The 26,738-nt window shown below is 36.7% G+C and overlaps 3 protein-coding genes across 4 annotated transcripts; 1 reads left to right on the top strand and 2 right to left on the bottom strand.

The window, feature by feature from the left end:
- The first annotated feature begins 1,457 nt into the window (after positions 1 to 1,457).
- fam83hb (family with sequence similarity 83 member Hb) lies at positions 1,458 to 12,023 on the top strand. The gene is made up of 6 exons (XM_051137013.1): positions 1,458 to 2,006; positions 5,636 to 6,105; positions 6,458 to 6,622; positions 6,697 to 6,821; positions 6,905 to 9,659; positions 10,765 to 12,023. Exons 2-6 carry the CDS (start codon positions 5,656 to 5,658, stop codon positions 10,783 to 10,785), a joined length of 3,516 nt encoding a protein of 1,171 aa, XP_050992970.1. The 5' UTR covers positions 1,458 to 2,006; positions 5,636 to 5,655; the 3' UTR covers positions 10,786 to 12,023.
- A 137-nt stretch (positions 12,024 to 12,160) lies between these two features.
- On the bottom strand, positions 12,161 to 14,507 carry si:ch211-199g17.9 (uncharacterized protein LOC108180085 homolog). The gene is made up of 10 exons (XM_051137014.1): positions 14,373 to 14,507; positions 14,217 to 14,264; positions 13,922 to 13,981; positions 13,753 to 13,827; positions 13,625 to 13,672; positions 13,472 to 13,526; positions 13,083 to 13,172; positions 12,942 to 13,005; positions 12,736 to 12,802; positions 12,161 to 12,295 (listed from the first exon to the last, which is right to left on the bottom strand). The coding sequence occupies exons 1-10, from the start codon at positions 14,386 to 14,388 to the stop codon at positions 12,198 to 12,200; spliced, it is 621 nt and encodes a 206-aa protein (XP_050992971.1). The 5' UTR covers positions 14,389 to 14,507; the 3' UTR covers positions 12,161 to 12,197.
- Positions 14,508 to 15,253: 746 nt separating this feature from the next.
- On the bottom strand, positions 15,254 to 26,033 carry si:ch211-199g17.2 (uncharacterized). 2 transcript variants are annotated; one of them, XM_051137291.1, is made up of 15 exons: positions 25,909 to 26,033; positions 25,212 to 25,278; positions 25,050 to 25,121; positions 24,815 to 24,948; positions 23,951 to 24,064; positions 23,810 to 23,867; positions 22,386 to 22,466; positions 20,746 to 21,558; positions 19,343 to 19,492; positions 19,092 to 19,234; positions 18,751 to 18,864; positions 18,614 to 18,671; positions 18,419 to 18,502; positions 17,680 to 17,745; positions 15,254 to 17,046 (listed from the first exon to the last, which is right to left on the bottom strand). In XM_051137291.1, exons 1-15 carry the CDS (start codon positions 25,972 to 25,974, stop codon positions 16,448 to 16,450), a joined length of 2,619 nt encoding a protein of 872 aa, XP_050993248.1. In that variant the 5' UTR covers positions 25,975 to 26,033; the 3' UTR covers positions 15,254 to 16,447. The 2 variants fall into 2 exon arrangements, with proteins under 2 accessions (XP_050993248.1, XP_050993249.1); XM_051137292.1 differs by lacking the exon at positions 22,386 to 22,466.
- Positions 26,034 to 26,738: the final 705 nt, after the last annotated feature.

Genomic DNA, 26,738 nt, shown 5'->3' with positions numbered 1-26,738 from the left:
TCTGTTCTTACGCAAATGAACTCAGTTCAGAGAATTCTAAGAAAACTTCCCTACACCAGTAAAGGTGAAAGTCTGGCAAAATGAGGATGTGTTTAAAGTCTTTTCCTTTCTAGGGTGGGGCAAAATCCTCTGACTTACTCCACCCCTGCACATACTAGCATGCATGGGTACTGCGCTCTTGCTTACAATCTGCAATAAAGCAACCAATAATCATTACGGCCTCATAAAGTATGTAGTGTATTGCTCTCAAGATGCCTTGACATAACAAACTGTACTTTGATCTCACTTAAAAATATATTAACCTTAAGTATTTATCTTAAAACAAAATGTGATTAAATGCTGATATAGGAGTCCTTTCTAATGGTTGACCTTTACACTCCGAAAAGCTGATTTATTTTATAAGTTTACTTTAATTTTTGCATTTTTTAGATTATTTTGAATAATTCAGGTAGGACAAGTGCTAAAACGTATATTGGTGTATATTAAAGAAAGTGTTTTTTAAAAAAGAGAATAGGTGCAGATATTTCCGCACATCTTCAATGGTTTAAATACTTTAATCTGTTGTTTATTATATGTGACCCTGGACCACAAAACCAGTCTTAAGTCGCTGGGGTATATTTGTAGCAATAGCCAAAAATACATTGTATGGGTCAAAATTATAGATTTTTCTTTTATGCCAAAAATCATTAGGAAATTAAGTAAAGATCATGTTCCATGAAGATATTTTGTAAATTTCCTACTGTAAATATATCAGAACTTAATTTTTGATTAGTAATATGCATTGCAAAGAACTTAATTTGGAAAACTTCAAAGGCGATTTTCTCAATATTTTGAATTTTCTGCACCCTCAGATTCCATATACTGAAATAGTTGTATCTCAGCCAAATATTGTCCTATCCTAACAAACCATACATCGATGGAAAGCTTATTTATTCAGCTTTCAGATGATGTATAAAGCTCAATTTTGAAAAACTGACACTTATGACTGGTTTTGTGGTCCAGGGTCACATAAAATCATTGTACCAATGTTGACTATTTAAGACCTACAGTATATATAAGTCTAAGTGAAAATGTTCAGAAAAATATGTAAAATGTAATAAAATATATTGTATATAAAATAATGTACACTATAAAATCTAAATATGTTTAGATAGAGAGTATACAAAATATTTAAATAATATTTATGGAAAAAAAAACAAAAAAAGGAAATGACTGGATATTTGATGTTTGGAAAAATCCTGTGATAAAAAACAGCACATATTAACTTTTATGATTTTAAGATGGCCCTCTTTCGTAAAGTTGTTGTTTACACATCACGTGCACAGCAACTTGTTTTGATGCGATCTTCAGAAACACGTTATTCTATAGAAACGTGAATTATTAATGAATAATTTACCTTCTATACCGGTCATACAAAAAAAACTCAACAGTGTGATCATAACCTGGGTGCGCCTTTGTCCTGTGAGTAACAATCCACCATCTGTCTGTCTGCTCGATATGGAAAGAGGAAGAGAGGGGTGAGCTGGGATATGGAGTGCACCCGTGGAACTGCACGGAGCAAATTTGTACATTTTTGGTCGGTTATGCAAATAGATCAACTGCAACAAAGCCTGCCGTAAAAGCCCTATTCGGCTTTATCCGTATTGCATTCGGCTTTATAGTTGTCAGTTGTGCTGTAATTGTCTCCTGTAGGTGAGCGGTGACGCCGGCGATGTTTGGGAGGAGTTTCACAACTGAAATTCAAAGGGTTGAGTCGTTCATTACGAACCGAGTGCTGTGTTATCTTAACGGCGCTGAGACGTTCGGGCGGGCAGGACTCGGCCGAACGCGAACAGGTTTCGCCAGGGCTGGTTTTCGCCTTGAAGCTGAATAGCACTGGGTGGGGTTTCACCGACACAAGGAATGTACCGCGGATGCGTTCGCTGAACAGGGGGTGAAATAGCCGACTTTTTCGGGACGGAAAAAAGTTTCATTACCGGCGACTGCAAGTAACTCCAAACGTAAAGGTAAGAACGAGCGCAAGAGTCTCAACTTTCAAAAACTCGAGCAACAAAGTGTGACCGTTGACAGTGCAGAAACTTCTCTACCGAAAGCTATTTTTATTCTTAAACGTTGTTTACACTTTAATCTGATAGAGATTCGGAATTGTGTATACTCTATATACTATAGCAGCCCATTTGAAGGACTTTTTAAGTAAACATTAAAACAATTGAGAATTATATAACTTGTTTGAACAGTCGCTTTGAAGATGATGGAGTGAAGCTTTGACAGCTGGCTGAAAATAATAGCGTATCTTTTCATAAACTTGATTAAATCTATAAATCATAAGTATTTTATTAGAGTACAAGCCTACTATTGATCTTTGAAATGTGATTGTTCAGTGCCTTGGGTGCTCAGAATTGTTCTTTTGTTATCAAGTAGGACTTTGGTAAGGGATTGGTTCAGGATCTGGTCTCTTTACAATGCCACCATGGTCTTTAAAACATTGCACAGCTCTAAATATTAAATTATCAATCCATGTAAATCCATGTACTTGCACTGATTCTTTTTTGTGGGTGAGGCCCAAGTAAATTACACCATGAACAGACATGTGCGTTCTGTCATATTTCATAATTCCCTACATTCGGTTGGGCCCGAGTTATAAGACACATTTTCACTTGTTGAAACACGAAGCTTCTTTTTTTTTTGAGAGAAATTACTAAGAGGGTGTTGTTAGTAATAGATCAGTTGCTGAAATGGGAGTTTAGGTGAATCTAGCCTGATTTCCATGTAGGCCTAAGATACTAATCCTGATCTAAAACCTGTTGGTGGTCTTTTTTAGATCGACAAACATTGGACTTTTAAGGGAATATGGAGGGTCACATTAGTGTTGGATATGAGTTGAGAAAAAGAGTGTTTATGTATAGAATGTCAGAATTAAGAAAGCACCAATATTATGGCTGATACCAACAACCCTATAAGTATTTCCATATTATGGACAATAACTGAAAAAAGTTTGAAATTTATAGGGATAGCTCACCCAAAAAATAAAATTCTGCCATTAATTACTCACCCTAATGTCGTTCCAAACCCGCGAGACCTTCATTCATCTTCAAAACACAAATTAAGATCTTTTTGATGAAATCCAAGAGCAAGGGTACCACCACAGTCAAGGCACAGAAAGGTAGTAAGGACATCGTTAAAGCAGTCGATGTGACATCTGTGGTTCAACCATAATTTTACTAAGCTACAAGAATACTTTTTGTGTGCAAAGAAAACAAAAATAGTGACTTTATTCAACAAATCTAGGCACCATTATTGACAGTACCACGATGCATGCATGCGCACTTCTCTGCTCGTAAACAAGGCACAGTGAAAGTGTGTTCTACATTAGCAGCACCACACGTGTGCATCATGGTACGCTCGATACTGGTAGCAGATTGACCCAGAAGAGAAGAAATCATTAAATAAAGTTATTTTTGTTTACTTTGTGCACAAAAAGTATTCTCGTAGCTTCATAAATTTAAGGTTGAACCACTGATGTGACATGGACTATTTAACGTCTTCACTACCTTTTCTGGGCCTTGAACATGTCAGTTGCGTTTCTGTCTGTGCAGGGTCAGAAAGCTCTTTGATTTCATCAAAAATATTTGTGTTCTGAAGATGAACAAGGTCTTGCAGGTTTGGAACGGCATGAGGGTGTAATGACCGAATTGTCATTTTTGGGTGTACTATCCCTTTAAATCCTACTTTATTTTGTCTAAACAAAAATACCACCACAACCTACTAAAATCAATCAATTTTAAAAGCTAAAATTGAATTTAGTCACAACGTTATTATAAACAATCTAAAAAATCACACATTGAGATTTGCAAAGATTAGATTTAACAGAATTAGTAATTTTTTTTTTTTAAGTATTACCAAAATATTTATGTAAGTGAGGACTAGGTGATGGCAAAGTTAATCTAGGAGGAAATGAGTATGCACAGTTAAATAGCCATTGGCCAATACCAATAAATAAACTAAAGAACCAAAGTATTAGAAAATAACCAACATGACATGAAACAAAGTCAGCATCCAAATATTGTTTATAAAATGTTTATAAAAAGAGTAGTTCAGTATTTCTGAATTATCCTTTATCCTGCCTGTGAATATCACATATAATTAGTTGCAACTGGACATGTAATAGAATTTCACAATAAGCCAAATATTCATAAAATAGTCATTAAAGTTCATTAAAAAAAAAAAAAAAGGTTATAAAAAAATCTTTTTGTTGGCTGAAAATAATTAGGATTATAGCAACAAGTAAGCTACTGAAACACTGACTACCTGTTATATGTCAGTCTCACTGCCTATTGTTAAGGTTATCCCAAGAATGTAAAGCATTTTCTGCCTAGGTAATTTCTAATTATGTTCTTGTCCTACAATCAAAAAAGAATGTATGTACATGAGCGATGTCCGGCAGACATGTGCATGAGTACATCTTCTCAAGAAGTAAAGCGGATTTATGCAACTATTGGCACATGCAGTGTAAACCCGCAGGTATAAAGTTTCTCTGCTTTGGCGTAATGTAATTTCATAACATGTCTCTTTACCAATACACATAAACTTGAATTATTAGTATTATCAGTCAATCACTGTAGTAGATAAAGACTAAAGGCTTAAACAAAGTTCAGTTTAGACATTAGCAGTGAAGCAGTGCATTGTCTGGTATTCTTGGCTGAATCCACTCCAACATGATTTACTGGTCTGGGTGTCAACTCTCATATGAGAAACATGCTGACAGCGCAGCTTTCAGATTAGATTAGAAAAAAACGATAATTATCATGACTAGTCATGAGTAGATGCAAATATCTCTATATAGATACATTCCAATAACATTTCTGTTAGCTAGTGTTGAAGAATCTCCTGTACATATGGGTGTTTACATTATATAATGCACATGCTATGAATCAGCCACTGCATGTTAGTTAATTTATGACCTGCTCAAAGTCTGATTCTAACGTGCATAGTTAACTCAGCGAGTCGCTTTCACAAGCTCATCAGCAAAACACTCCCTTCTTTGATTCAGTCACATGTTTCTTGAGTTTTTTTCCCTTTTGGTTGATGTTTTTTTCATTTCCCCTCTTGCCCACAATGAGTCACTCGCCAACAGGCTGACAGTGTTTCCATAGTGATGTCTAAAATACAAACAAATGCGCACAAGTGCCTACAACCTACAAAAACCTTCATACTGGGGCCTAACCTTGCTAAGGGGTCATTGTCTGGAAGATCACAGAACAGCTAGGAATTTCATATGTACACAGTGAGACAAGCAGCTAGTTTTTCAGCAGGTCGATCTATAATAGCACGAAGTAGTATGTTTTTTTGGGTTACTTTTTTGGGTGTTATGCAACATGTACCATGCAAATTTAAAACTCTGACTTAGCATGCAGAATTTGTGCTTCCTGAATCTTCTGTATGGTAAATCATAAAAAAGTCCCAAATACAGTGTGTTCTGTTTGTTATTGTATCCTGGTACTAAAAGGCTGTTTACAACAATTACAACAAACATGTTTCCAGTACTAAAATTTAAACACTTCCTGGAAGATTTATTGTTGGTAGAAATAATGGAAAAAATTCCACATGCTTATTTAGTGAAACACTGTGTTTTCAGGTTGTTTTCCCTGCTCCACCATGGCCCGTCGCTCACAGAGTTCTTCATTGGGCGACAACCCCCTGGATCCCAATTACTTGCGCCCGCATTACCGAGAAGAATACCGCATGGCTATTGATGCCCTGGTGGAGGAAGACGTTGAAGGCTATTACAACTTTTTACAAAGTGCTAATATAGTTGACTTTTTATCAAGGTCAGAGATTGAGCATATTAAAAGCACTGTGCATTCACCACAGAGTGCTGGAAATGTACCAGAACTGCCATATCGAGAAATAGATCAGGATGGGTCTTCTGACACCTACTGGCCATTGCATTCTGACTTGGATGCACCAGGACTAGATCTTGGCTGGCCTCTGCAGCAACATAGTTTTGTGGGGCCCACAGAGGTCACAATGTTGGTAAACCCCCCTGACCCGGAGCGGCCCAGCATTAAGGAACAGGCCCGGCGACTCATCAAAGCTGCTCATCAGGTTAGTGCTTTCGAATTTGTAAATTACATCAGTAAGCATTTTCCTTAGTAAAAACATCTTACCTAAACATATGTTTAAAGTGATGTATACTTACAAGACATTAAGACTATGACCAGCAACTCCCCTGTTATTGCTCATGGAATAAATGAAGCATGGCAGGCTGTGAATAGGGCATTTCTGCAATGACTTCAGTAAGTTATCAGTTAGTTCTTTAAGAAAACTTGACTTGAATTTGAAAGTATACTAAAGTGTATAATTAAAGTATGTAATGTCTTGTAACTTGACTGGTTTTAATTGGCAACTCAGGTCATTCCTTACTGATAACTTCATGTTTATTTCCTCTCTCTAACAGGTAATTGCAATAGTGATGGATATTTTTACAGATGTTGATATATTCGCTGATCTTTTGGATGCTGCAGCACGTCATGTGCCTGTCTACATTCTGCTGGATGAGCAAAATGCTCATCATTTTGTTAACATGGTGGCAAGCTGTAAAGTTAACCTGGAAATGATCCATGTAAGTTGCATCAACTTGCCCAAGTTTTAATTTGAGTTTTAAGAAAATGCTTAATGGTGACTTAATGGTTTCAGATGATGCGGGTACGGACAGTGGCAGGCATTACCTATTTCTGCCGCACAGGAAAATCATTTAAAGGTCAAGTGATGGACCGTTTTCTTCTGACAGACTGCAGAGCAGTGATCAGTGGAAACTATAGGTAAGCTCAGTGACATTTAACTAATGCATGTCCTTTGGTATGTGACACAGATGACACTAAACATATTTCCTTCTCTCTTCCAGCTTTATGTGGTCTTTTGAGAAGATCCACCGCTGCATTGCCCATTTGTTTCTTGGAGAACTAGTTGCCACATTTGATGAGGAGTTTCGTATCTTGTTCGCTCAGTCTCAGCCTCTTGTTGTTGAAAATGCCCTTGTACCCATGCCACAAGACAGTACAAGTAGTTACCTGGGCAACCAGTTTGGCTTAAAAAGGACTCAGTCACTAAGGAATCCCAGAGGATATCTTCGCCAGCCTGAACTTACGGGTTACCCATTTGGGGATCGTATTGACTCCATACTACCTTTTAGGAGAGATGACCCGTTTCGCCATACACTTGAACCAGGTGCAGGTCCTATGCAAGTTACAAAATATGCATCACAGCAGTTCAGGATGCAGCAGTCACTCTTGGATCCCGGACGCTCAATGTTAGCCTCCAGGCAGCTGGAAATTAATGCCTTTAAAAGGCATAGCTACGCCGAGGGCACCCGTGAGACCTACGGCTCCTCTCGGCAGTTCATGAAACAACGTGTAATGAACAACTTGGAGGAGATGGAGTCGCATTACCAGCGAGAACAACATTACTACCATAGTGAGGGCATGGGACCGGATTCTGAGCGTGGGCACTACGACCGGCTTAACTACGGCATGTACCAGACAGATCAACAATCTGATTCTGGATATCCTCCTGAACTTGAAGCACCAGGGAATCTAAATGTTTTATCCTCTGCTGACCTCAAAAGTGATTCAGAAAAACATTACTCAGGAGGGGGACGGTACGGTCCACAATCCCACAAGAGGCCTGCTGCGGGCCACGCATATGCCTGTCAGACTTCGCCGACTCAGCCACATCCTCCAGACCACAAGCAGCTGTTCTCCACTGGAGAGCAGGTACGGCAGAGCCAGGACCCCAGTGTGAAGCAGGGATTGCGAAGCTGGAGAATCAACTCTTATCTCAGCGCTTATGAAGATGCAGGAGAGGAAGGCCTGCAACAGCCAATGGGCCCAGATGCTTTTGATGAGCCACAGCAACAACTTTATGGCTCAGAGGGACCAGGTCTTCATGTGAGAGAGCGTCCGAATAAGCCAATTCTTGATTTGCGGCCACGCTATGGTAAACCCATCATACAAGATAGGAATCAAGTGAAAGATACTGGCTTTGATCTGGGTCTCACAAGTACTGACACATTAAAGCCAGCCATTTCAGCTTCATCACTAGCATCTTCGACAGACAATGAGAAGGATTCAGAACCGAGGGAATCAAGGGAAATCAGCATTACCAAGCACGAGTCATTCCGATCTCGAATTAACCCAATGCTGCAAAGAAGCTCAAGACTAAGATCTTCTTTAATCTTCAGCTCCTCAAAGCTGGAGCAACATAGCTCCTCACAAGCTAAGCCTGGTGGGGAGTTACAAGAGGATAACAATGAGAGTGAGCCTATTCGATACTCATCCATTGTGGCAGAGATTCTGGAGAAGAGGAGATCACTGTCAAGAGAGCCGTTTGACTGGAATAAGCATAAAAAAGCAGATGAAACAGATGGTAAAACTGCATCAACGGGAGATCTGACTGCGATCAAAGATGTCAAAGAGGAGCCTATCAAGCCTGAGAAACCTGACAACCCTGAACCTGAGAAAAACAAAGTTACACAGCCAACGGAGCCTTTGAGATCTCCACAAAAGACGTCTTCCTTAAACATAAATGATCCAGCAAGCAGACTTCAGTACTTCAAAGATTTGGAAGAAAAGAGAAAGATCTCAAAATTAGAGTTAGATTTGGGTGCTAAAAGTCAAGAAGCAGCCATAAAAAAGCTAGACGTCTCTGATACAGCAAACAAAGTTCCAAATGTCCTTGTTACTTCAGAGGAGTCCACTGTAAAGAGACAAGAGCCAACAATTACGTTAACAGATCCTGTACCACAGCGCCTGGTGATTGCAAACAAACCTTCTGAAGTCTGTGTAGACAGGCCACTCACAAACAGCAAGACTCTTACAGAAAGCACAGCTGATGCATCTAAGAAAGAGCCCGCTAAGGAACCAACTAAGTCACTTCGGCCTTTCCCATCACCCAAGTTCTTAAAACCATTCAAACCCTCTCAGTCTGCTCAGCGTCGTATCTCATGCGGTGAGGAGATTCTCACGGATGCAACAGATGCTGAAAAGAGTGAGCTTAAGAAGTCTCGCAGCCTCAGCTCATCGGGCATCACTCGTGCAGAGTCCAAAGAAAGCCTGAACTCCCTAAGCCTTGGCAATTCTGATGGCAAAGATACAAAGGCCCTTGATTTCCTCAAGAAACAAACACAGAGATTAAAGGGTTTCCTTGGGCCAAAGGGAGAAAAGAAGCACTCAGTCTCCAACTCTCAAGAGGACAAGTCAATGAAGACAGTCCCTGAGGTGCAAGAGGAGCCCTCAGACAAAGAGAAACCATCTGAATCCATATCATCTTCAACCACAGTAGAGAACAGCAAACCCAATGCTAAACCGACTCCATCACGCTATCAGTCCTCTACCTCAAATGTGATATTCAGCAGCAACCTCAGGGATGATACCAAGGTGATCCTAGAGCAAATCTCAGCAAACAGCCAGAAGAATAGACAGCAGACTGAAGAGTGTGCGAAAGGAGAGGGGGACAAGAAAGAAGAAGTTTCCAATTCATCCAACCAATTTCAAAACCGGGGCCGGTTCAGTCGACCTCAAGTCAACCCACAGGAGAGGGATAATCTGTTGAAGAGAATAGAGAGCATGCGTAAAGAAAAGAAAGTCTACAGTCGTTTCGAGGTACTGTATCGTAACCGAGAAGAGTGTTGCTGGGACCAGGGAAGTGTAGAGAAAGCAGAGCAAAGTCTGATTAGATCAATCACATGAGATCCTTGTACAGTATTTGTAGTGAACTATTATTTTATTTCTGCCTATATCTTATATATGAAGTATATCAATTCTGAGCAAATGTAGCATTTTAAGTTATAGTCCACCCAAAAACAAAAATTCTGTCATTAATTACTCACCCTCATGTCGTTTAAAAACCTGCAAGACCTTCGTTCATCTTTGGAACACAAATTAAGATATTTTTGAGGAAATCTGAAAGCTTTCTGACCCTTTGTAGACAGCAAGGGTCCTACCATGGTCAGGGCACAGAAACGTAGTAAGAACGTTGCTAAAATAGTCCATGTGACATTGACGGTTAGTCCATGTGACATTGACGGTTCAACCGTCATTTTACAGAGCTACAAGAATACTTTTTGTGCCCAAAGAAAAAAAATAAAGGGTGGTGGCGGACTGTCCCGGGAGAGAAGAAATTTAATAAAGTAAAAAGTGTTTTGTTTTTTTGTTTTGTTTTTTTGTTTTTTTTACACAAAGTATTCATAAAATTACAGTTGAACCACTGATGTCACATGGCTATTTTTACGACGTCCTTACTATATTTCTGTGCCTTGACTGTGGTAGGACCCTTGCTGTTTATGCAAGGTCAGAGAGCTCTCAGATTACATCAAAAGTATTTTAATTTGTGTTCTGAAGATGAACAAAAGTTTTACTGGTTTGGAATGACATGAGGGTGAGTAATTAATCACAGAATTTTTATTTTTGGGTAAACTATCCTTTCAATGTCCAGGTATATTTATCAACAAATTCTATTTTTTCTTTTACATGTTAATTTATTATTTGACTTTTTTTGGTATGCCTAGAATTTCAGAATCTCAACCTTTAAGATTTAAATCAACATATTAATTTAAATATCAGTTTGTTTGCAGTCTGCAATCTGTTTTAATTCATGATAGAAATAAATCAAATAGACTATCACAGAATCTCCTGTACTATTTGTGGGTTGATGGATGAGAGATTATTAGGATGTTTCACTCACATATCTGTCACTCTGCTTCAACAGATGGGGAATAACCTGGGATAAAACATGGATGAAGGGGCCAAATATTCCTCACAGAGAACTGTAAAGAGAACCTGATACCATACTAAAATAAATGTACCAAACATAGAGAAGCAAGTAACCCGCTCCAGATAAAAGTGTCTGCTAAATGACTAATAATCTACATGGTCTATGGATCTCATAAACAGACCACGAAAATAGCACAACCTCAAATATGAGGATTCTTGCTGCAACAGGAGGAATATTCCTCGCTCTGTGCCAATCTGAGCCCGCAGATGATTCACTTGCCCTTATAAGGCATCAGGGCATACCTCATTACAGTAATCACACACCATCTCTGCAGAACACAGGAACAAAAATCAGGCCAACGGAGGGTTTGAGCTTCAAAAGGCTTTTCTTAGAAATTTCTTTTTCTACTCGACCTTATAGTTCTACATAATGTACAACTGTACAGTTTCCAACTTCCAAAGGAAATTAACGTGTCTGGGCAGAAGCTGAGATATGCTACTCTGAAGGCACCAAAACACACCCTCTTTTAAGTAAACCACATAAATGCCCCAGGACACGTCATGCTGAAATTATGCTTTGGTGGTGACTGTGCCAATGCATCATAGGCAGAAAGGAAAATGGAGATGCTTGGTAGACAACGCTTCTACTTTTGAAGGCAAGGAACATAGAAACTATGGAACCTGAAACTGTCAGGAGATGACTGGAAAGTATGTAAGGGATGTATGAAAACGAAAGGAGGCCTGTTCATTCATTTTTTTCTCTATCAACAGTGTGCTAACAAGAATGTGGATTGAAAGCTGAGAAAGCGATATGAGTGGAGCTAAATGAATTTTACTTCACTGGCAATCAGAACTTGCAGTATAATGGCGTCAGACATACTACACGTATACATTTCTGCATGAACTGTGCTGTCAAGAGAAACTGTAAAATATTAGGTTGATAAAGATACTCTCAGGACTGGGCTTTAGCCTGTATTTTGTCAATGCAAAATTTAATTAAGACAGAACGGTATTACTGAACACCAAAGATTTCCCAGAGTGCCCTCTGGATGTGTCATAGGACTGATTTGTGGAAACTGGAAGTGGATCTAATGAGGAATATCTGATCTAGAAGTATGATGGAATTGAATTTTGATAAGCGTGTCATTAGTACGTTTTTTGTTTATAAATGCAAATCTTGGGGAATTTAGACTTGTTTACAAACTTTTTTTATTGTGTATTATAAATTCTAAATAAATGGTTTAGAAACTTTTATATTCTGGGTATGGGATGATTTGATATTGGTTTATACCAGTATTTGTTCACAAGTATAGAGTTAAATTAGAACAATAGAACAAAACGGAAAATAATACATAAGCCGTGTAAAATCCATATTCGCTGGAAGGTATTAGATACTCAGCTCAAGTTCGCAAAATCTCTTTCAGATATTCATGGTGCTTTTTCACAAGCGTCCATATGCATCTCTGCATTTTGGGTGTGGCTTAACCCTTCCGGAAGCTTGGTCAACTGCTCCAGCTTCTGTCGCTCTGTAGAAACAGACACATAAAACACACAGGAAAGTATCAGATTACTCTGAGGATGATGTTGATCTCTTGTTTAAGGTCCAATGTTAAGAGTTCAGATCCAGGTCCACAGACACTTGGGTATGAGGTTACATTCCTGTGTGTTCCCATCATTGCAAGTACTCTAGCCTTAGGAAATTCAGAAAAGCATACTACTCTTAATATGTCTGTCGTAACGTTATTCAGCAGAGTAGTATACTAATATGCTATTCTGAATTCAGCGACTGCCTTGTTCAATGGCCAAATGAGTCATTTTGGAAAAATGACTAGACTAATTTGACCTCTACGTCTGAATGAAACCAGATTTGCATTAAATGGCACACTATTCCTGCAACTACACACTGATTGTACTTGAGAAGACCATACAAAATGAGCAATGGAACAAAATTAATAATAAAACGTACCAGCCTTCAACAGCTGCTCAGTGGTATACTCTGCAGACTGTATTTCTGCTGGAAGTCTTTGTAGAGTCTGGAAAAAAAGAAGAAGAAGAAAAGCTATTATCAAATGCTATTGTTCTATAATGAATAAAGCAGTTTCCATTTTACAGTTACAAATAAAGAAAGCTCAGCTGCTTTTAGTTTAATATCCATTCTCATAGGCCACTTACAAAGACGGTGGACAGGCTTTTATGCTGATCCATGAATTGCTGAAGCTGATTCTCAAACTTCATCCTAAAATTAAATTTCATTATGTAAAATAAGACAACAACTATTAAACTATTTCCCTTCGCTGTTTAAAATAGTCATACCGAATCTTTCTGTGCTTTAGTTTGGTCTCCTGGATCTGAAAGCAGTACTGCTTTACTACTTCCTCCTTCTGATGGTTCTGCTCAAGCTCCCTAGAGTTTTACAAGTTAGATCATAAATAAAATGATGGCCATCTAGTCTCACAAACATTTCTGTTGACATCACGTAATAAAAATGACAAAATACTGCTCTTGACGTCATCCTATTTTAAAAATGATTTGTGCAAGGTATCGCGTGAATACACACCCTTTAAAAGACTCACTGACCTGAGACCAAAGCCCAGTGTTAAGGTGACTCATGCTGTGATTCACGTGACCAGCTTCCATATGAAGTGCTGTAGTTCAGAGTCTAAACACCCATAAGTGTTATATAGATATTTACGTATGCTTACCTTTGTGCCTCTAGCTGAAGGTCCTCACATTTGAGCTGCAAAGATCTGTTTAACTCTTATGACAAGAGTATTTACGTTAACACAGTAAATATATCCAATAACACAGCCTAAATGTAATTTATGGGTTCATTGTTTGGTTTTAGACTAGAGTACCTTCCTTTTCATTCACTGTTGCCTCCAACTGTAGGCCTTCAGCAGTTACTACAACAAAAAAAAGTACACTGATCTTTACTGTATAACTTTTTCATTTAAATGATCGGTACTGTAATGTGTATACATACATGCATCTTCCTCCTCCTTTCTAGCACATCTAAGTAGCATAGTTTCCTTCACTTCATCTTCAAGGTTTTTCTTGGCTGAAATCAATATATGGTTGTAAATTTGTTTTTCTTTATAAAAGGTGTTGATTTAAACTCTGATTGACAGACTGATTCACAGTGGCCAAATGACCTTGTTGCAGCTTCCTGAGTTTGATTAACAGCTCTGCTGGTTTCGGCTCTGCCCTCCTGACTATTAAAAAAAAAAGATCAAATGTTTTGTAAGAAACACAAAGGCATTAAATCCCATTGAGTGGACAGAGATAAAAGTTCTGGTTTATGGGTTAGGCCCTCACTATATAATAGGGCAAACTGTGAGAAGTAAAGTCGTCAGTTTAGAAGGATTATTTTGTAATTTACTTACATTATAAAATGTGAAGTAATAGAAAATAATGAGTAGATTAGCTCGTTAATGAGTCGTGTCATACCTGGGCTTTCTGGAGTCTTTATAATATCTTCAATGTTGAATGATGACTCTGTACAAAACAATTTTTTAGCAAGCTGTAGTACTTGAAAATCAAACTCAACCTGCTTAGCTAACTAGTCAACACCTCTACACAAAAACACACAAAACAACAACCCACCAAGTATCACACTCATTTCGACGCCAGTTGATAAACAGTAAAAAATATATGTATATATCTAAATTTGTGAGGTAAATATATTGAGTAGGATGTGTTTGTTTGTACGCGGGTCTTCAAAAGTCAGTTGGCAGGTCTTTCTCGGCTCGTGCACATTTAACAGCTGTTCACGAGCATCTGTCTTTTGAACGTTCTGCTGTTGTGTTGACCACTTCTGGTCCTCTTTTCGTAAAAACCCGATTTATTTAAATGTCGGTGTAATAGAAATTACGTGATAAGTTAAGTTTTGAATAAATTAAAAATAAATATTGATTTAGCAACAATTACACACTTTACTTAACTCTAGTCACACTCCACCTCACGTAACCGCCGTTTGGTTGTAAATTGGTCGTTTGGCGCCATCACCCGGGAAAACACGGTACTGTAAAAAATAAATAAATAAATGTGATTCTAGACCACAAAACCGGTCATGAGGGTGAATTTTGAATAAAATCTGAATAAATAAGCTTTCCGTTGATTTATGGTGTGTTAGGATAGGACAATAGTTGGCTGAGATGGTGAAATCTGATGGTGAAAAATAAATAAATAAAACAAAATATTAAGAAAATCGCCTTTAAAGTTGTCCAAATTAAGTTCTTAGCAATGCATATTACTAATCAAAGTTTTGACACATTTACTAAATATCTTAATAGCACACAATCTCTACTTAATATCCTAATGATTTTTGCCATAATGATCATTTTCACCCATACAATGTATTGATGGCTATTGTTACAAATATACGGGTGTATACTTACAACTGGTTTTGTGGTCCAGGATCAGTATAACAAATAAAAATTTGCTGTACAAAATATCTAGTGCATTATCACACAATTCAGACTATAGATTTGTGAATAGAATTTTATTAAAGAAATAGGAATTTGCTGTTAAAACAATTAATTACAATACTTTTTTTTATATTAACACTTGTAATAACATGGACTTTAAATGTAATTCTTACAGCCACAACAAAAATTAAGAAATATTGTCAAAATGTTCCTGGCTGATTCTAAAAATAAGTACTCTTGGTCTAACAACAATACTAACTTATCCCGTATAAAATGAAAGAAACAAAATGAACAATACAACAATGTTCATGCATGTTGAGGAAAAAAGCATTTTTGGATTAAACAGAACTAAACAGTCAACACTGTTGAATGTCTCCCTAAATTAATTAATGCAACTTGATTACATTTCACACATCAAGGGAAAAAAAACAAACTTGAACTGCATGTGACTCTCGTAGATTCACATACTTCTGAACTAAAGGCAGCATACATTTCACATGTATAACCAAAACAACAACCATATATCTTATGAATGTCTATAAACATTTTTTCTTTAAATCTGAGAGGAATCTTTCTTGTAAAGTCACTAATGTATGCATGTCTGTCTGTATTTCTTGTTGATGTAAGTTGTGACAGTACAGTACACCAGAAACAATGATATGTTGTTCAACATTAATTCAAAGTTAATGATTGCAAGTTAACAGATATATATATTCTCTGGTTACAAAATCCCTGTAACAGAGAATATTTATGTCTGTTAAGTGACACAGCAATGCAATTTTAAAATTTTACTACATATATATTGAAACTGCATCACTAAGGCAGGAAGTAACTAACAAATAATTAATGTCTTTTTGACGAAGGAAGCTAAATTAATCATACTGATGAAAAATCCTCTATATTTTGAACAAAAAAAAAAAAAAAAAAAATGTAAAGCACGTATTTTTATTTTATTTTTTTTTTGACAAATTGAATATTATTCTGCACTACTAAAGATAAGCACAAACAAGATCTATAAATTAAGTAGAAGCCCTTTCAAGTTTTTTGAGTTTACTAAAAAGAGTTTAATAATTCGGTGATGGTTCCATCCCATCTTTTACTAACTTCAAAGACCTGGCTGTTTAAAAAAAATACTGAAAAGTACTGTAATACTGAAAAACTAAACAAAATTGTTTGGACGGAATACTTTTGCTAAATCGTTTATCAGCAAAAGTGCTCAAACTATATGTGCTGCTGCAAGACTCTTTTTCATTAGTACTGTATGTAACTTCCACACTCATAGTGATCACTTCCAACGCTGTTTTGCCTCATCATAATCCACTGGTTGTTATAGCAGGACCAGTCCTGTACCGGCCAATCAGCATACGCGACAGTGACCACCTCATCCACTGGACCACAGTTCATAGGTCTGAGAGGAGGCTCGACATTTTGAATAACTTGAGAAGGGTCAAACTGCCCTGGGTATGCATAATGAGCAGGATTCCTGAACTGATCCTCGTACATACAGCTGTGAATGCACATTTGAACTTCAGAATGTGTGTTATTTGCTACAGGCAGTGCATCATTGTCTGTGCATGTGGTCGTAAGGCTTTGGTCTTCGATCTCGGGCGCCACTGTGGTTGTGTCTCTTAAAGATGTTCTCTCAATGATGACAGGTCCCTCCTGCAGTGACAGGCTTACCTTAAACACAGGCTCCTTTAGTTTGTTTGTACATATTGCTTTGTTAGGATGACCCTTCTTCATTTTTTTGGACATCTGGTGGGTTGGAGCTCCATCAGGAGCTACAAAAGGCCATGCATCAGAAGGGGGCAGCACAGAGTCTGCTGGACGCTTAAGAATCTGACTGGGACCTTGAGAAATAAAAGAAAATATAACAAAATCTGCTTGTAACATTCTTAAAACAAAATTCATTTACTTGAGGAGAAATATTCCAAATACAAAAACAAAAAAATAGCAAAAAAATATATATATTTTTCTTAAACAAAATAGCAGCTTATAGGATACTGATACAAAAAAAGACAATCAGCTATGCCATGTAAATAATGATGTCATTATGTCATATTGAGTGACATATCGGACTGCGCCATCTAGACTTTCATGACAGAACTTTGAATTTTTCCATTTTATTTCTCTATTTTAATAAAACCTAAAATGTAGTTTTCAGTCTTACCCCAGTGGCAACCTCACAAATTTTGCTAGAATTATGCTTAAATCAAAAATAAGGATTTACCAATGGGGTAAAACAATTAGACTTAATTCAAGGTGTATTTTCTGAAACATATTCTTAAAGGAAACCCTGATTATTAAGACTTGTATGGCTTAATATAACGTAAATGATGTATCATACTGAAATATGCAGTAGAAAACCCATGAATGATTTACATTATTTAAAAAATCCACATCGTTATACATTTTAGACTATTGGGGCACCATTATATATATAAAAAAATAAATAAATAAATTCAATATACATATATACTGACCTGTGGTGTTGTTATCAGAAGGGGGCAGCGTAGACTCTGCTGGGCATTTAAGAGTCTGACTGGGACCTTGAGAAAGACAAGAAAATCTGTCAACATCTGCCTGTAATAATTTTATTAATTATTATTTCTACTTTGCTTTCCAGTATAAATATCAAAACATTCTTCAAACAAAATGCATTTACTTCAGAAGTAATACTACATAAAATAATGAAACCCTTAGAAAAAAATCATAAGGCACTCAATATCCAGTTTATTAATTTAATTTAATTTAATGTAATTTAATTTAATTTATTTTTCTTTATCTTATTGGTGCCATTTATAATCCCTACCCAGAAATGAGCACATTTCCCCTTTTAAGAGTGCTTGTTTAGGGTAAAGTATCAGTTTTCCATTTTATTTCTCCATTTTAAAGAGGCTTCACATAAAAACTTTCATGTATTCATCACATTTTTTAATGGCAATGTGCAAACAGCTTCTAATGAAACTTTAAAAACATGGGCCATTCTACAGATCTGGTGCAAACTGCTGTCCCACAACTAAAATTGTCGATTTTTTGACAACAGGACAGTGGAGAAATGATAGGAAGTGAGTGGGAGAGAGAGAAAGGGGGTGAGATCAGGAAGGATCCACAAGGCAGGATTCGATCTCGGGAAGTTCAAACACATTTTTTTCCCAAAACGTTTTCAACTCTGACTTCGGACCAATTCTGTAGAACTATAGAACACTCATATTTACTCACCTGTAGTGTTGTTAGTTCCTTCTTTGAAAGACAACAGACCTGATCTCCACCCCACATCGGCTCCACAGTTCAACACCTTCATGCCTTTTTGATAAAGAAATGGTGCGTATTATAAATCTCGTAGTGACACAGGTTTATCCCTCACTGATGAAGTAAAACAATTATGTATTATGTGCTTTGATGTGCTGTACTCACACCAGTGATAATCCTTCTGCAGCACCTCACTTATGAGACATGCAGACAACCTCATCACCTTTAGAACAACATGAATTTACCACACAGCTCTGCACAATCACATCTAATGCCCATAAGTCTTTAAAAAAAGGTAGTACCTTTATACGTCCTCTTCCGTCCTCTTTCTCCAGCTGGATAGCAATATTCTCAAGCATCTCATTTGTGTTGCAGTGTTTACGCTTTTTAGGCAAGAGCTGTGGACGGAGCACTTTCTGCCGTCATGAAGATATTCGTGTGAGCAGCAATATGGCGAGATAGCAATAGAAATATGGTGTCAGTTTGAAGCATAAAATAGTAATCAACTCAAACAGTTTCCTATTGGGAAGTGAACAGAAAAATAAATCTGTGAAAAATTGTGTTATGTACAGATAAGGAGAGTTCACTAATTCAATTGCATAAGTTTCGATTCATAAGTTTCACAACCTAAAGAAACACTTACTAAGTAGTTTCGCTGGTGATCACAGCCAGTCAGATGGCTGAATATTTTTTTCCTCTTCAGCTTCATTGAACACAGCTGACACAGGTAACAGCATGGAGGTGGATTCCCATCCACACTCTGGCACTTGATAACAGCTTGTAGACCTGTGACAAACATGCTCGCACACAGTTTGGTGCAGTGAATTTAAATCAATGCATAATCTTTTGCATGTGATTATTTTGCTAGATTACATAGTATGCGGATACACTCACCGATAAGAGGCTTTTGACCATTGTAGTTTTCTAGAAAATCTTCCATTGATTGAAACTGATCAGAAGGAGTCTGAGTAAGAGCAGACTGGGCAATTGGGCTTTGTGAGAACTTAAAGGTGTCTTCTGCTAAGGTGTCTGATTGAGCCTCCTCTGTAAATATAAATGAGAATTACACAAACACCAAGTAAAATGATATTTATATACAGTTAAAGTCAAAAGTTTACATTTTACCAAAATAAGAGGTATCATACAAAATGCAGGCTATTTTTTTATTGAGTACTGACCTGAATAAGATATTTCACATAAGAGAAAATAATCGCTGAATTTATAAAAATGACCCGGGTCAAAAGTTTACATATACTTGATTCTTAATACTGTGTTGTTACCTGAATGATCAATAGCTGTTTTTTGTTTAGTGATAATTGTTCCTAAGAGTCCCTTGTTTGTCCTGAACAGTTAAACTGCCCGCTGTTGTTCAAAAAGTGTCATGTCCCACAAATTCTTTGTTTTTTCAGTGTTTTTGTGTATTTGACCCCTTTCCAACAATGACTGTATGATTTTGAGATGCATCTTTTCACAATGAGGACAACTGAGGGACTCATATGCAACTATTACAGAAAGTTAAAATGATCACTGATGGTCCAGAAGGATACATAATGTATTAAGAGCCGGGGGTGTAAACTTTTTAAAATCTGAATATCAGAGCCAATGTAACTTATTTTGTCTTCTGGGAAACATGTATCTTCTGCAGCTTCTGAAGGGCAGTACTAAATGAAGAAAATATGATATTTAGGCAAAATAAGAAAAATGCACACATCTTCATTCTGTTCAAAGGTTTTCAACCCCCAGCTCTTAATGCATCATTTCTCCTCCTGAAGCATCAGTAAACATTTGAACCTCCTGTAATAGTTGCATATCCCTCGGTCCCTCAGTTGTCCTCAGTGTGAAAAGATGGATCTCAAAATCATACAGTCATTGTTGGAAAGGGTTCAAATACACAAAAATGCTAAGAAACCAAAGAATTTGTGGCACCTGAAGGATTTTTCTGAAGAACAGCAGGAACTGTTCAGGACAAACAAGGGACTCATGAACAACTATCACTGAAAAAAAACTCAGCTGTTCATCATTCAGGTAACAACACGGTAACAATCACGTATGTAAACTTCTGAATGAGGTCGTATTTATAAATTCAACTATTATTTTCTCTTGTGAACTATATGCAAACATTGTTTGTGTGAAATATCTTATTCAAGTCAGTACTAAATAAAATATAACATGCATTTTGTATGATCCCTCTTATTTTGGTGAAATAATTAACATTTTACAGATTCTGCAAGGTGTATGTAAACTTTTGACTTCAATTTATATGTATATATATATATATATAAAATGAAGTACACTACCATGTGCTTCCCAGTTGGTGTTGATTGGTTCCGGTTCCTGTGAATTAGACTCATCATGACACTGACTTAAATCATGTGTTGCAGCTGGTTCCAGTACTTCTGTTAGCATTTGGGTTCTGATCTGCTTGATAACAATCTCTACATCTCTTACAGGCTCTGGACTATCAGGTGAGCTTTCATTCCTGAAAAATCCAAGCCTGTTGGTTAGATCCTGGGTTAATTCTGGTACCACATGGCTCAATGAAAGAGATGATGTTTGCAACTGGACTTCATATGGAGTGACTTGGGCCAGGTGCAGTGGATGTGATTCATAACTGACTCCAAATGATTGGACAGAACTGTCATCATCTTCACCAGCATGCACAATGTCATTCTGGCAAAGTCTTGGTCGTGTTATGACAGAGATTGACCTTGCTTCATTTAAACACTGGTTTTCAAATGGCATTATATATCTTTGTGGGCTTCTGTCTGGGATCACAGGTTGATGCTGATTTATGTGCTGGCTGAAGACTGGAGCTGGGGAGCTTTGTAGAAAAGGTATTCTAGATGAAACATGAGAATCCACTAGACTCTGAGGTGTAGATCCATCCTGGCATGTGAATAATGGATTAACAGGATCTGCAGTTCTATGGAGCGTTGGATTTGGTGTTGGATTGGTTGAGACTTGTTGAGATTCAATCATACTTAAACACTTTGACCTCGATGGTGTTGCAGATACACGCTGTGTTGGGACCAAACATCCTAAATTCGGAAGTTGTGCAGTCCCCTTTATATTGTCAGACTCTTGCTGCCCTTGAACACTGGTTTCATTACCTTTCACAGAATATAAATACATTAGAATACACTAAACATACTTTAATATCTAATTGCTACAGTATTCTTTCTTCAGCCGTGAAGAAATGAAGGTTTTTGAGGAAAACATTTCAGGATTTTTCTCCATATTGTGGACTTCAATGGGGATCAACGGGTTGAAGGTCCAAACTGCAGTTTCAATTAATTTTCAAAGGGCTCTACGTGATCCCAGCTGAGGAATAAGGGTCTTATCTAGCAAAACGATTCATTATTTTCTAAAAATAAAAAACAAAAAATAAAAAATTATATATTTTTTAACCACAAAACGACCCAGTGTTTAAAAAAGCGAATGTGCAAAGAAAGTCAAACGCCCTTCAAAAAAATAGTAAAACAATATTGAATGATTTTGAAGTTGGAGGAGAAAATGAGATGGAGTTTTTTGCCCTATCCAACCATTTTGAACCGGAGTACACAGACAAAGAACTAAGCGCACGTGATCTTTCCAACATGATTACGTAATGCGTGAAGCACGGATGTGCATCACAGAGCTATTGCAAGACAAGCATTTGTGTTTTTTTAGTATACGACCGATCATTTTGCTAGATAAGACCCTTATTCCTCGGCTGGGATCTTATAGAGCCCTTTAAAGCTGCACTGAAACTGCAATTTGGACCTTAAACCCAGTGATCCCCATTAAGTCCACTATACGGAGAAAAATCCTGAAATGTTTTCCTCAAAAACCTTCATTTTTTTTCGATTGAAGAAAGAAAGACATAAACATCTTGGATGACACAGGGGTGAGTGAACTAATCCTTAAAGTCATATCAGACATATTGCAGTATGCATACCTTCAGACAGGCTGTTATATACAAGCGAATGAAGTGCATTAGAGTTTTGCTGATCCTTAATCGTCTTCATCTGAGCAAAAGCTAAGACATTTGAGGAAAGAAGATGTGATGATTGTTGATGTAGTGGAATATTCTGTTTTATTATTTTTCATATCCATATTCAGTTATTCATTACGGTTTATTCTTTTTAATTCTTTTTGTCGCACCAGTTCTATATTCATATCATTGTCGTACATTACTCACGTATAGTCAGTATTTATACTTATTTTCCATAGATGTAGTATATTTTTCTTTTCTCTGACATTAAAAAGTACATTTTGTTATGATAAAGGGATCTTTGGTACATTTTTCAATCATATTTTTTTATATGTAAAGGATGTTTTACGAATTTGCTTTGTGTGGTATGAGATGTTCTTTTCAGGAACTGGTGTTTGTAGAAGTGATATCTGAAGGATGTTAACACTGCTGTTTCTGCTTGAAGGGTGTAAAACCACAATATGCATATCTCGGGTCTTGTCAGCGTGACCTTGTCTTGATCTGAAACATGTATATATTTATATACACCTATGCCTCTGTTGTTTCACCTCTCTCTTTTTCCTCTGCTCTCACCGTATGTGCGAAGGCTTTTGTCTTTGACTTCTGAAGATGTTTCACAGAATATATATTCAATTTGAATTATGTATCCATTTTAATCTTTTTCTTGGATTTTACTTTTTTATCATTATTATCATTAGTAATGGTTATCATTTATGAGTTATGATGTTTATCCCTAATAAATTACAATTTTACTGAAAGACTTTGCCTGCCTGAACTCATCTCATTCAATTTTGCATCAATCATTAATTTAGATAGACAAGTGCCACTAAGCAGTTCTCTTTCCTTTAACTGTTAACTAAACTGTCTTTTAGCGCCTTTTTACTCTGGATAAAAGCATCTGCTAAATTAATAATAACAGGCTTCAAACAACATATTTGAAAATGAACGCAGATAAATATTTCTGAGGTGACTGGTCTTAACTGCAGTCTGTAACTTTTTTGGTGTTAATAATTGACAGAATTTATACAATAACTGAGTACATCATGAATCCATTTTCCAAACCATGATTTTGGCTTATCCTGAATCACTACATTACACCTATAATAAGTTTTTATATTCAGACTATTTTAGACTGGTTCTGGTAGGAACTGCTGCGGAGTAGCCCAGTACCTGCATGACTCTTCATAGACATAAACAGAGAGAAGTAGCATGCAGCACTGCCACAAGATGCATGCAGTTCTGTTTATTAACCACTAGAGCGCTAAAAGTTACAGACTGCAGCTTTAAAGAGCTACATATAACGTAATGTTTTCATTAATTACAGCTATTTTCCACAAGTGTTGAATGAAGGAGAGTTGGAGCGATAAGATAAGATATAAAAGACAGACCATCAGGAACAGGCAATGATGTCATCTCCTTGTAGATGACTTCATCCACACTCAGAACCTTATCAGACAAATTGGAAGGTTAGTGAGGAGACTGTTTTATTATGTAAAATTATGTAACAAAATGATTTAGATTTTTTTTACCTGTATGTCACCTGTTCCCTCCTTCTTTTCAACATTTTTTGCGATATCCATTAGAGGGCGAGCCAAAAGAGTCAGGTCTGTATCAGATGTCCACCCATGAGCATGATGAGATTTCTGTTATGGGAAGTTCCAAAACATAAATACACAAGAAAACCGCTACAAGTAGAATTAGAAGACAATAAAAGTAGTTCATAAAATGTGCATTTAACCACAACACGAGAAGTAGAAAAGAATGCAGTTTCAAAGCTACAAGATATAATAGTTTCTACATCCTTCAGTAAAGAGTAAATCAATGCATTAAATCTAAACAAAAATATGCACATAAGAAAATTAAACTTAATAAAGCATAATTGTAAATGTACATAAAAAAAAAATCCAAACATACTTAATAAATGGACTCAACGTAATAAAAGATGAAAGAAACGTAAATCATATATTGACATATGTGACCCTGGGCCACAAAACCAGTCATAAGGGTCAGTTTTTTAAAATTGAGATTTAAAGGTCATCTGAAACCTGAATAAATAAAAATAAGACAATATTTGGCTGAGATACAACCATTTAAAAATCTGGAACCTGAGGGTGCAAAAAATATATATACACAAATTTATATATTGAGAAAATCACAAATTACAAAATATCTTCATGAAACATGATCTTTACTTAATATCCTAATGATTTTTGACATAAAAGAAAAATCAATAATTTTGACCATACAATGTATTGTTGGCTATTGCTACAAATATACCCATGCTACTTGGTCCAGGGTCACATATTACTTTAAATAAAATGAAAACACAAGAATCTGTCATGTCAAGTTGAAAATCTTTAAAAAAAAAAAAATAATCAAAACCAATAACTTACAATGTAATTATATCTGTGAATGCTGCCCATGATGTGGTTTCTGATATCAGCCTTGGTTATTCTCAAAACGCAGACATCACAAAAGTACAATGCAGGCTGATTATATGTCAACACCTCAGTGATAGAGCTCAGACCTGAAACATTCAAACAGGTTCAAATGCACACACAAAATAGATATTAGCCATTTCATGAACTCCAAGGACTAAATCATCTTAGATGTTGGACCTTCTCTTACCAATAATGGGCTGTGCTCTGTTCGGATTGTGCAGATATGAACGTATGGAATTGTACAGGTGACTATGGCACCCTGGAATGCAATACAGTACAATTTTACCAAAGGGACAACTAGGGTAAAATATAATTTGAGGAGTGTGCTAGAAACTGAGACAGAACAAACCTGGGCCATTGCTAGCAAACATAACTGGGTTGCTGAGAAGACAATAAACCAAAAAACACAGAAGCAACTAGAGGGCGAAAGAGAGAAAGAAAAAATAGTACAGTGTCTAGATGGGATAAACTTCAAAACTCTCCACATGGATGTTCAGAATAGCATACTAACATCCTACAATGTGTATATACTGAGTGGAATAAGCCAATTTTCTCTTATCAGTGAGGCAATGTCTGAATGAAATCTTTGATAATGTGTATTGTTATACTCTTTCTACTGTGTAGTTCTGTGTAGGCACAAAGTAGTTTCCATTGCGAACGTAACATATGATGTTTACTTACAACTTTTGCAAGTCTAGTGAGTGCAACCGTCAGAAAATAATAGCAACCCATCGTATTCTGTTTGACTCATAATCATAACTATTAAAGTTTCAGTTGATTAACGGAGACAAAATGGCTGTAAACACAACATGACAACAAACCGCCGACAGGCAATCGATATTGTCATCCTTAGGGGAAAAAAAGACATCAAGTGTTTTTAAAGTGTGACCGCGTTTAGTTTAGTCTGATTCTGAGAGAGTGCCTGCTATCATCCAAACACGTGCGATTAGCTTGTCTATTACATTCGATAAAAACTCTGACTCAACAAACAAAAATGTTTTAAAAGTGGGTTTTCAAAGAGTTAAATTGATAATTTGCTTGCCTACCTGTACTTTATTCTTTAGTGAGGTGTAAATGCGTGCTGCGTGGTTTGGAGGTGTGTATAAGGTCATGAATATTCATGAACACGTCAGCAACGCATCATGAATATTCATGAACTGAAAAGTTCGTAAATCATATTTGATGAATTGAAACCAAGAATGAGGAAACTGAACTTTTGTAGACCTTTAAGAGCTAAAAAAAATGAAAACATTTAAATGTGAACGAATTTGAATACTCTAGAAAAAAAAAAATACAAACAATGGCTGCACACTTTGTGTATGTTTTTTTTATACATGTAAGGTATCATATCATTATTTTTCGTTTTTTTTTTTTTTTTTTTTTTAAATCGTGTCTTTACATTTCACAATAATAAGCATGCTTTTGCTCATTTATAATGTGTTTTGCTGTGTGATCTCCTTCCCCTTCAAGGCTGAGGAAGTGATAAACTATCCAAAAGTATTGTGTTGTCTCTCTGAAGGCCAACGTGACCTTCTCAGAAAGAGATTAAAGACAAGAATTACTGCTGCTGCCATTAAGTCTTCTTGGCTTCAGTACAAGAATTTCCAAAATGTGTGGGTGTGTATATATTCCTCATCTAAATTTATGTTTTCACCTAATCACACAGTACATTATAAACCTATCTGAGCATTTCTTTCGTCTGTCTCTGAGGCTTGGTCCACTTCTCTCTTTTCTGTTCTTAAGACACAGATGTTTTCAGTCTTGCTTACCCAGGCAAAACATAATGACAAGAGGACAAGAACATGGTGACATGAACACAGTTTGAACTGGAAACAGGACTCTAACACAGAAATGTGTTACTGGTAGACTGGTAAAA

This window comes from Labeo rohita, chromosome 19 (assembly GCF_022985175.1).
Source record: "Labeo rohita strain BAU-BD-2019 chromosome 19, IGBB_LRoh.1.0, whole genome shotgun sequence".
Classification (NCBI taxonomy): Eukaryota; Metazoa; Chordata; class Actinopteri; order Cypriniformes; family Cyprinidae; genus Labeo; species Labeo rohita.
Note: the sequence above shows the minus strand (reverse complement) of the source record. Positions and strands in the feature narration are given on the sequence as shown.